Source organism: Silurus aristotelis (assembly GCF_946808225.1).
Source record: "Silurus aristotelis genome assembly, chromosome: 11".
Lineage (NCBI taxonomy): Eukaryota > Metazoa > Chordata > Actinopteri > Siluriformes > Siluridae > Silurus > Silurus aristotelis.
In genome coordinates, this window is record NC_139584.1 from 30,332,076 (window position 1) to 30,344,575 (window position 12,500).

The following is a 12,500-nucleotide window of genomic DNA, read 5'->3' on the forward strand; positions in this document are numbered from 1 at the left end:
AAATGGTTAATAAGTGAATTAGAGTGAATAATAATAATGATGATGATGATGATGATGATGATGAGCTCCGCCTCTATACATCCTGGTACAAAAAACAGGAAGTGAAATGATCTGAGATTCACACACATCTAATTCAGAGAAGATCCTTCGTCATTCTTCAGACGTCAGTGGTGTGTGAGATGTAGATAAATAAGTCCTATAGACAGGAAGTGTGTGTTTTGGATGGAGATAAATGGACGGAGTGTCTACAGCTTTTTTCTCACCTTTTCCCAGTTTGCCTTCCAGCGGGTCTTTTCTGTAATGGATGCCGTGTGTGTCGGTGTGGGCATCTCCTCCGGCGTTCACCGCCCAGATCACACGCTCTGACAGATTTACCACGTCACCCTCGGCCCGGTACCGGTCCACCAGGATCGACACGGCCGCCACCATGAAGCGGATGACCCACGGTGCCGTGACCCGTCGCATGGCCTCTCGCTCAGGTATAAATTATTGAATAAATAAAGAAATAAATAAAGCTGGTGTGAAAATAAAGGGAAGGAAGAAGAAACACGGGTCAGATAGACAGAATCAGATCATCATCATCATCATCATCATCATCATGTGGCTCTTACTGTAAATGCAGATGTGTTCCAGATGTATGGAGGCCCAGATGATGGTGTTCAGAATCCACTGGGAGTTAATGAGATGATGCTGGAGAACACCGTGTGTGTGTGTGTGTGTGTGTATGTGATTCTACAACACTTCCTGTGTGTGTCATTAATATGTTGCAGGTCTCTGAACTGCAGCTGTGTGTCTGTGTGTGTGTGTCTGCGCGCGCGCGCGCGCTTCACTCCTGCGTGCAGTCTTCACAAAATCATGGACCACCAGGTCGGAGCAGCTCCGGGTCGCGCGCGCGGTCCTTCTGCGTTCCCTTTTAATTCATTAATACGCGTTAAAGTGCTGAATTCCGGACCGTTCGCTCCATTCAGGGCCGCTCGGTGTGTGTGTGTGTGTGTGTGTGTGTGTGGAGTCGGTCGGTGCAGGTTGAAGGAAACAGACGCAGCCGAACCTGATGGCTGCGCAACCGAGTAGGCGGGACTTGTTTGTCTCTTAACCAATCAGGAGCGAGTACATAGCGTTGGTCTGCGCGTCGCGTGTACATTCCGGTGTAGGTGTTGACCAATAGCAGCGCGCGGAACGCTGAGGGAGCAGCCAATCAGATTCAGCTCACAGCGCTGACGGAGCAAATCAATAGAGAAAAAGGGAGACCATGTTCAATCCTATTAGCGTTTATTTAAAAAATGCACAAAAAAAAACACTTCTCTATATTCAATACAAACAATGTATTTATTTATCGATGTATTTTTATATAAATATTTACAGCTTTATTTACAGGTGCAGCGCAATTAATTAGAATGTCGTGGAAAAGTTCATTAATTTCAGTGATTCAACTCTTCAAATTGTGAAACTCGTATTAAATAGAATAATACACCAACTTCCTGACACGTTGATGCCTTTACCCCAACCTCAGTATATATATATATATATATATATTCATGAGAACACAAATAACACCCCGAACAAACAATAATAATAACAACACCACTAACAACACCAATAACACCAACACTAATAACAATATCAACACCTTCAACACCAATAACACCAACACTAATAACAATATCAACACCTTCAACACCAATAACACCAACACTAATAACAATATCAACACCTTCAACACCAATAACACCAACACTAATAACATTAATAACACCTCCAACACCAATAACACCAACACTAATAACAATATCAACACCTCCAACACCAATAACACCAACACTAATAACATTAATAACACCTCCAACACCAATAACACCAACACTAATAACAATATCAACACCTCCAACACCAATAACACCAACACTAATAACAATATCAACACCTACAACACCAATAACACCAACACTAATAACATTAATAACACCTCCAACACCAATAACACCAACACTAATAACAATATCAACACCTACAACACCAATAACACCAACACTAATAACAATATCAACACCTACAACACCAATAACACCAACACTAATAACAATATCAACACCTACAACACCAATAACACCAACACTAATAACAATATCAACACCTACAACACCAATAACACCAACACTAATAACATTAATAACACCTCCAACACCAATAACACCAACACTAATAACATTAATAACACCTCCAACACCAATAACACCAACACTAATAACAATATCAACACCTACAACACCAATAACACCAACACTAATAACAATATCAACACCTACAACACCAATAACACCAACACTAATAACAATATCAACACCTACAACACCAATAACACCAACACTAATAACAATATCAACACCTCCAACACCAATAACACCAACACTAATAACATTAATAACACCTCCAACACCAATAACACCAACACTAATAACATTAATAACACCTCCAACACCAATAACACCAACACTAATAACAATATCAACACCTACAACACCAATAACACCAACACTAATAACAATATCAACACCTACAACACCAATAACACCAACACTAATAACAATATCAACACCTACAACACCAATAACACCAACACTAATAACAATATCAACACCTACAACACCAATAACACCAACACTAATAACAATATCAACACCTACAACACCAATAACACCAACACTAATAACATTAATAACACCTCCAACTCCAATAACATCAACACTAATAACATTAATAACACCTCCAACTCCAATAACACCAACACTAATAACAATATCAACACCTACAACACCAATAACACCAACACTAATAACAATATCAACACCTACAACACCAATAACACCAACACTAATAACATTAATAACACCTCCAACACCAATAACACCAACACTAATAACATTAATAACACCTCCAACACCAATAACACCAACACTAATAACAATTTCAACACCTACAACACCAATAACACCAACACTAATAACATTAATAACACCTCCAACACCAATAACACCAACACTAATAACAATATCAACACCTACAACACCAATAACACCAACACTAATAACAATATCAACACCTTCAACACCAATAACACCAACACTAATAACATTAATAACACCTCCAACACCAATAACACCAACACTAATAACAATATCAACACCTACAACACCAATAACACCAACACTAATAACAATATCAACACCTCCAACACCAATAACACCAACACTAATAACAATATCAACACCAATAACACCAACACTAATAACAATATCAACACCTACAACGCAAATAACACCAACACTAATAACAATATCAACACCTACAACACCAATAACACCAACACTAATAACAATATCAACACCTACAACACCAATAACACCAACACTAATATCAATATCAACACCTACAACACCAATAACACCAACACTAATAACAATATCAACACCTACAACACCAATAACACCAACACTAATAACAATATCAACACCTACAACACCAATAACACCAACACTAATAACAATATCAACACCTACAACACCAATAACACCAACACTAATAACATTAATAACACCTCCAACACCAATAACACCAACACTAATAACATTAATAACACCTCCAACACCAATAACACCAACACTAATAACAATTTCAACACCTACAACACCAATAACACCAACACTAATAACATTAATAACACCTCCAACACCAATAACACCAACACTAATAACAATATCAACACCTACAACACCAATAACACCAACACTAATAACAATATCAACACCTTCAACACCAATAACACCAACACTAATAACATTAATAACACCTCCAACACCAATAACACCAACACTAATAACAATATCAACACCTACAACACCAATAACACCAACACTAATAACAATATCAACACCTCCAACACCAATAACACCAACACTAATAACAATATCAACACCAATAACACCAACACTAATAACAATATCAACACCAATAACACCAACACTAATAACAATATCAACACCAATAACACCAACACTAATAACAATATCAACACCAATAACACCAACACTAATAACAATATCAACACCTACAATACAAATAACACCAACACTAATAACAATAATAACACATACAACACCAATAACACCAACACTAATAACAATATCAACACCTACAACACAAATAACACCAACACTAATAACAATAATAACACCTACAACACCAATAACACCAACACCAATAACAATATCAACACCTACAACACCAATAACACCAACACTAATAACAATATCAACACCAATAACACCAACACTAATAACAATATCAACACCTACAACACAAATAACACCAACACTAATAACAATAATAACACATACAACACCAATAACACCAACACTAATAACAATATCAACACCTACAACACAAATAACACCAACACTAATAACAATAATAACACCTACCACACCAATAACACCAACACTAATAACAATATCAACACCTCCAACACCAATAACACCAACACTAATAACAATATCAACACCTCCAACACCAATAACACCAACACTAATAACAATATCAACACCTCCACCACCAATAACACCAACACTAAGAACATTAATAATGTTGTTAGTTGTGTAGAATGTGTAGTTTTGTAGAATGTTGTGTAGTTGTGTAGAATGTCGTGTAGTTGTGTAGACTGTTGTGTGGTTGTGTAGAGTGTTGTGTAGTTGTGTAGAATGTGTAGTTGTGTAGAATGTTGTGTAGAATGTTGTGTAGTTGTGTAGAATGTTGTGTAGTTGTGAAGAGTGTTGTGTAGTTGTGTAGAATGTTGTGTAGTGTTGTAGAATGTTGTGTAGTTGTGTAGAATGTTGGATTAATCGTGATTCAGTAGTTTAATTAATCGCCGGTCCTAATTTAAATAAATTGTGATTATACACTTCTGATTCCTCAGAATGAAAAAAACCTGACAAAACATTTTTATTGTGGTAATAAAAATAAAAATCTTTTATCACTCAGTCAGTAGAAGAATTTTCATGTCCATCATGTGATCCTTCACTGCAGTCTTCATGTCATTTAAAAGTCTTAAAGATCTCGAGTCTGGTGGTCAGAGAGCATCTGAGGAGCAGTCAGGAGAAGGTCAGCGAGGTTTTATTGTAAATCAGACTGGTGTAATGAAGCATCCAATACGGACTGGAGATGATTATAATAAATCATTTACTGTTCAATCTCTGATCTACTTTTCTGAGGGACCTCAGTGCAGTTCGATGATGGTTTTATTTCTATAGTTTCTTTTTTATTAAACAGGTTTTTTCATTGAATTTGATTATTCATATGGCAGGGAATGTGGTTTCTCCACCCCACAGGCTATACAGGTTTAAACAGACACACACACACACACACACACACACACACACACACACACACACACACACACACACACACACACACTTTTAGCTTAATCATGTTGTACCTGTTTAGAAACCCTAAAATATCTTAACTAAATAAAATAAAATAGGAAAAGAGAAATATTCGTTCTGATCTTTTAATCGGAAGAACCTCGGTCTAATTCAGAGTAATGAAGAGTAATAATTACAGTAATAATCGAGATAATGATTTTTAAAATGACTTTTGACACATTTTTAGATTTGTTTAGAAATGTATATTTGTATATCATGTGCTCAGGATTATTTCTCATCTCTTTTCTCAGAATAAACTGACACTCAGACTGTTCCTCCTGTAGCCGCTATACCTCTGCATGGCCGCCAGTGGGCGCTCACACCTGGAACAGACGCACGCTTCAAAGCAAGCTTGTTAGACGCGCGCTGGCAGAAGGCGGAAGACGTTCACACTTCCTGATTCCGGAGGGAATTTGGCGAATAAATTCAGTATTTGTTTATTGATTACCCTATTTTTAATTATTTTACACAATTATTCAGCTTGAACTTTACGGTGCGACAGGTGAATTCAGCTTCCCCTATAATTCAGAATGGTTTATTCTGTAGGAAATATTAACTCGTGTAAACAATTAATTAATAAATTATTATTATTATTATTATTATTTAAGCACAATTTAATTGATTTAATTACATTTATTCATTTTTGCTTGTTTGCTTTAGGCAAGAAAATAACGTAATAAAAAGCAGTGCACGTGTCAGGCGTCCAATCAGATCAGTCCAACACAGCAGTCCGACTGGAATCCAGGAAAAACCTGTAGATCTCATTACAGAGTCAAATCATTCGAGTTCATTTCATTGTTCTTTTTAGAGCGTTTAATCCAACAGATTTATGATTTGAGATAAAGACTTGTCAGATAGTGGAATAAACTGTTGCAGTATTTTACATTAAATCACAATTTCTGGGAAAAAAAAAAATTGGAAAAACGTTTAAAATTCACAAAAGATTAAATGACACTTTAATGTTATAGTCACAGAAACAAACAAACAAAACACAGGATTGATCAGATGCAGATTTTTCTAATAAACAACATGGGATCATGTGACCTGGGATCATTTCTAGGCGTGTTTGCACGAATTTAAGGCCACACCTCCATTACTATGACTGACAGACACAAAGGCCACACCTTCTTCATTTGAGACTAGAAGACATGTCGAGGCCACGCCCATATGCTTGCTCTTTGGACCACGCCTTCTTTTACCGAGCCTGAACGCATGCAGGCCACGTGACCGATACGTTTAGTAAGAGGAATTGTGTCAGGTGACCAGTAGGGGGCAGCAACACCCAGTGAATGCTTTAAACCCCATTGATTCATGTCCGTGCACGCTTGTTGCTATGACAACTCCAACATCCTGCTCCATCACTTTTCTCGTCCTAGGTTTCTTCTTCCTCTTTCCGTTGCATCTTTTTATCCTCTTTAATTCTCTTCTCCTGATTTTCTACTTCATGTGCTTTCTCTTCCTCATCCTCAACTTCATTCTCCTTTCTTTTCTCTCTCTCTCTCTCCTTCTCATCGCGTGGTTGCAGCAGTAAAGAGGCGATGAAGGAGACTTGTGAATTATTCGTAGACTTTATTTGCTGTATTTTATTAAAGTCGCTCCGGTACATCGTGAGTGCAGGTGTTTTTTTGGCATGCAGGAAATAAAACCGATCGCATGTCTAACGCCGAATACGTGACGAGATGATGACACAAACGTCATAACATCAAAGTGACAGTTACGTTGAAGTGACGTTAAAACGACGTTAAGACGAAACCCACGACGTCTCAGTGAACACGCAGACACGGAGATCAGACCGCATTCAGCGTCCACACAACAGTTTCATCATTTTAGTTTTTTCAGGAAACCTTGTTCAGTGACGTGTTCACGTGTCAGTAAAGGCTGCGTTTCATTACTGCTTTTCTTTCTCACACTCGTTTGCTTCCACCTGGTGACACGAATTTATCCACCATCATTATTACCTCAGCTAAAATGTGGCCAAAGGAGTCAGCTAACATCTCCCTCAGCTTCAGGAGGACAGTGTCCTCAGAAGGTTTTGCTGCACCTTCTGACAGTTTCCTTTTTCAAAATGGCGGCTTTTCCTGAATGTTAGAAGTCAGTTTTGGGTGGAATTTAAGTTAAACTGAAATCACTCAATCACAGACTTAAACACATGACATCATCACCATAACTTAATGTCGTGTTTAGTATGAAATGATGCATGGTTTGGCTAATGTTAGCCTGCTTGCTTATGACTTGGCTTGCTATAGAACATGAGAAAGCTAACGTGAGACGCTTGCCGTCAGGCTAAAGTTAATGCATTGCTGTGTGTGGGTCATTGGTTATTAATGCTGCTAAACTATCGGATTGTGCAATTTAACCCAAGATTATATGCTAATCCATACATCATAGGTAATTCACACATCCAGTAGGATTAAAGATTTAGAACGACACTGATGAATTCACATGTCATGAAAGCAAAGATAAAAAAAAATTAGAACAGTTTGTGAAAAAAATAATAAAACGTCCACAGTTTTTCTCTTAGTTAGTTTTGTACTTCAGCTAACAGGCTCCTGTAGCTAATAATGAACAGAAGAAGAGAGATACTGCTTTATCAGTAAGCAGTTTATCAAGTCTGTATGTGTGAATAAATCTACACCTGCAGCTCCAAATCTTCACAATGATTTTTTCTTCCTCTGAAAGCATTAGCAAAGCATTAGCAAACATTTTTGTAAAAGAAAAATGTAAATGTTAAATTTTCATACACGCATTACCATTTTTTTTTTTAAACAAAAGGTTTGCTAATGCTTAGCTAACGGCTGTAAAATAGTACAAGCATATGTAAAGAAAATAAAGCAACTGCAGTGTACACTTCTCATCACAACCACCAGGGGGCGCTGATGACTGTATAAACGCTCACTGGTATTAAAAGAGGTAATCCTTTTATGTTACTTTGATGTAAACGTTTTTTATATAATAATATTTATTGAGGCTGTTGGTGCGTACAAATTGTTTAACTGAGACAAATAGCGTGATAAAGATCTAAATCAACGTGAGTGGACGTTGGATTTAAGCGAAACTGTAGACATTTTATTTTGGGTTGCACGTCCCTTTAAGAGTCCAGAGGAAGTGTATACGTGTTTATATGGGGGTGGAGCGTGTTGTGACGTCACACACCAGGGCGGCTCGGTTGTAAAGGCACACTCTGTGATTAGTGAAGAAGAAAGTGGCAGTGGTACAGAGTTTCCTCCTGAAGGAACTTTACTGTTACGTGTAAACACCTGAATCCTCCTGGAGACGTTAAGAGTGATAATAAATGATCACAGAGAACGACTTTAAACTAGTGCGAGGATGATTTCAGAGTCTATGACGCGACTGGGACTCACACCAATACGCAAACAGGACAAATAAAGATAGACGCGATATTGCCGTGATTAACGAGAGAACTTCGGCTCTATGACGTAAAGATGGACACGAGACAAGGTTTAAAAGTGCAGAACCACTCGGCTACAATGTGTGTGTGTGTATGTATGTGTGTGTGTGTGTGTGTGTGTGTGTGTGTGTGTGTGTGTGTGTGTGTGTGTGTGTGTGTGTGTGTTTTCTTCCAGTTCCTCTTTTTCAGGCTCATTAAATCTTTCCTTCACAACAGTGTGGTTCTTCTCGGAGCCGCAATAAAACGCTTTCTCGTGCACGTTCCTGTAAGACGATCGCTGATTGGACGATCAGAACGAATGCATATCGCACATGATAAACGTTTTAAACGTTCCTCGTCTCGTCTCTTCTCCTCCAACCAGCGGGAAGTCAGGGGTCATGATTTAATGTGCGATGTGCACATTAAATCATCGGGACATCATGCGCACAAACTCTACACAGAAGGACGAAGAAAAATGTGGATTAAAACTCATTGATGGAGATTCAGCGCTTCAGATCAAAACGATCACCGATTTTATGACAGAAATAAAACATTTTTGTGGGATTTTTTTGTTTGTTTTTCTTAGAGGTGGATGACATCATTTTAATTTTGTTTAATTTATTCCGGTATTACAAAAAATTATATAGTAAAGGACAATAAAAGGATTATTATTAAATAAAAATGAAAAATGCCTGTAGAAAAAGTGGAAAGCGGTGTTTAACCGGCTACACAAATAAAATTCTGAGGTAAATATCTGATAAAAATTTGAATTCTTACCCTCAAAATCCACTCTTCCATCTCCGTTCAGGTCAATATCTTTCAGAATGTCCTCCACATCAAAAATAAAGTGTATACCCTGAAAAAACCCAATATTTCACATTAATGGATTAACTCTTCTGCTAGTCTGCTGTAGTTAGCGGTCACAGTTAACTGGGATAAAAATTAAGTCATTTAAAGTAATTTTTTTTTTAGTCTTTCAACACATCTGAGGTAAATGTGTCAGGGAACCACCAGCCACGCCTCTCTCCAAGGCTCTAACTCACCCAGCCTCTCCCTGCTCTAATCACCTACACCTGTTCCCCATTACCTTTCCCCTTTAAAAGGTCTCGATTCCACCTCACTCACTGTCGGATTTACTTGTTGCCATGAGAGATCTACCGGGACTTCCTACCACTAGTATTCCCCGTACTTCCATGCTCCTGGCTCCGCTTCGGAGGAAGCGCTTAAGATAGTTTTGCGTTTAACGGTTCACACTGGCGATCATCCCTGGACTACCCGCATTACGGATTCTACCTGCTCTCCGGTTCGTGCTTATCCTTAAGCCTCTGCCTTGTATATTCAGTCGAATAAAGCGTTTAACCATACTCTAGTTTTCGACTCCTGATCCACGCGTGACAAAATGTTAATAATTCGGGTAACGTTTTATTTCCAATGTCACTGCATCTTGACTGGCTTGCTAAGTGCTAACTAGTGGCAATATTAGATTTTACAGTGTAATTTCACACACTTACCTGGTGGCCTAACAGTTTCCTCATAGCTTCCCTCAGCTCACTTGTACTGATCTCTCCATCTCCATTAGTGTCGAACTTCCATGAACATGTAAATAATTATGAGATAAACATGAGTTATAAAGAATCTCATTTATATCACCATCAATGATGTGTGTGTTTTCCTCCTCACCTCCCTGAAGGCGTTTCTGAGCTCCTTCACGCCGATCATATCTGCTGTTTCTGCCAAAAGCTTTGGCCCCATCAGACCCACAAAGTCATCAAAGTCCACACGACCTCCAACTAACACACACACACACACACACACACACACACACACACACACACACACACACACACACACACACACACTATGTTAATATATATATATACAGTATATGTCAGTGTTTGTGACATCAGTGTTCAAATCAATGTATAAATGCATCTAATATCTTTGTTATTTGTTTGTTTGATGATTGTGACATTTGTCTTTACACACACACACACACACACACACACACACACACACACACACACACACACTCACGGTTCATGTTGATCTGTTGACTCAGTTCGATCAGCTCCATTTCGGTCGGCATGTAACCCATCGTCCTCATACAGTTTCCCAGGTCTTTACAGCTGATAAAACCGTCCTTATCTTTATCAAACTCTTTAAAGGCTTCACGGAGTTCTATACACACACACACAAAACTTTTTGTATTTTCAAACTTGCAGTGAATTTAACACAAAAATAAAAATGGACACAAGGATAATCACACACTCGTTATTATCACACACTTGTATAAACACACTCATTATAAAAACACTCGTTATAAACACACACTTATTATCATCACACACTCATTATCACACTTGTTATAAACACACACTCATTATCATCACACACTCGTTATAAACACACTCGTTATAAACACACACTCATCATCACACACTCATTATCATCACACACTCGTTATTATCACACACTCATTATCATCACACACTCATTATCATTACACACTGGTTATCACACGCTCCTTATCATCACACACTCATTATCATCACACACTCGTTATTATCACACACTCATTATCATCACACACTCATTATCATTACACACTGGTTATCACACGCTCCTTATCATCACACACTCATTATCATCACACACTCGTTATTATCACACACTCATTATCATCACACACTCATTATCATTACACACTGGTTATCACACGCTCCTTATCATCACACACTCATTATCATCACACACTCGTTATTATCACACACTCATTATCATCACACACTCGTTATCATCACACACTCGTTATCATCACACACTCATTATCATCACACACTTGTTATTATCACACACTCATTATCATCACACACTCATTATCATCACACACTCGTTATCATCACACACTCGTTATCATCACACACTCGTTATTATCACACACACTCGTTATCATCACACACTCATTATCATCACACACTCGTTATCATCACACACTCGTTATTATCACACACTCGTTATTATCACACACTCATTATCATCACACACTCGTTATTATCACACACTCATTATCATCACACACTCGTTATCATCACACACTCATTATCATTACACACTGGTTATCACACACTCCTTATCATCACACACTCATTATCATCACACACTAGTTATCATCACACACTATATAATATTTGTACTCACCCTCAATCTCCTCAGGTCTCAGTTTTCTATCCTACATGAACCAACACATAGAGATTTTTTGCAATATAAACATGTACATTTAATATGTAGCAAACACACACACACACAACCACCAACATACACACACACACACACACACACACACACACACACACACACACACACACACACACACACACACACACACACCTGCCTGTGTCTGTGTTTGCATGTGTACATCAATAGATGTGTGCAAAGCCTTTAAAGGCCATGACAGGAGAACTCCAATGAATTGACATGTGCTGATAGAAGTGAGCGGAAAAACTACACTCAATAGAGAGAGAGAGAGAGAGAGAGAGAGAGAAAGAGAGAGAGAGAGAGAGAGAGAGAGAGAGAGAGAGAGAGAGAGAGAGAGAACAGAAAGAGGGACAGGCAGACAGAGGGATATACATATAGACAGACAG

General features: G+C 38.1%; 2 protein-coding genes across 3 annotated transcripts in view; both read right to left on the bottom strand.

Moving 5' to 3' along the window:
• The window catches only part of mlec (malectin), an 8,343-nt gene extending 7,291 nt beyond the window's left edge, over positions 1 to 1,052 (bottom strand). For both annotated transcript variants that reach the window (XR_014535668.1, XM_083554303.1), the window contains exons 1-2: positions 612 to 1,052; positions 264 to 515 (exon numbers count right to left, since the gene is read on the bottom strand). Coding sequence is in view for 1 of the 2 variants with exons in the window: in XM_083554303.1 (XP_083410429.1) it covers positions 264 to 465 (202 nt within the window). In the remaining variant the exon portion in view is untranslated. The remainder of the gene's footprint in view (positions 1 to 263; positions 516 to 611) is intronic.
• A 5,911-nt stretch (positions 1,053 to 6,963) lies between these two features.
• Positions 6,964 to 12,500, bottom strand: part of cabp1a (calcium binding protein 1a) — a gene marked incomplete at its 5' end in the record, with an annotated part of 10,685 nt that continues 5,148 nt past the window's right edge. The window contains 6 exons of the mRNA XM_083555157.1: positions 6,964 to 9,312; positions 9,637 to 9,688; positions 10,350 to 10,445; positions 10,540 to 10,649; positions 10,894 to 11,037; positions 12,058 to 12,088. Of these exons, the coding sequence (XP_083411283.1) occupies positions 10,359 to 10,445; positions 10,540 to 10,649; positions 10,894 to 11,037; positions 12,058 to 12,088 (372 nt within the window). The 3' untranslated portion in view covers positions 6,964 to 9,312; positions 9,637 to 9,688; positions 10,350 to 10,358. The remainder of the gene's footprint in view (positions 9,313 to 9,636; positions 9,689 to 10,349; positions 10,446 to 10,539; positions 10,650 to 10,893; positions 11,038 to 12,057; positions 12,089 to 12,500) is intronic.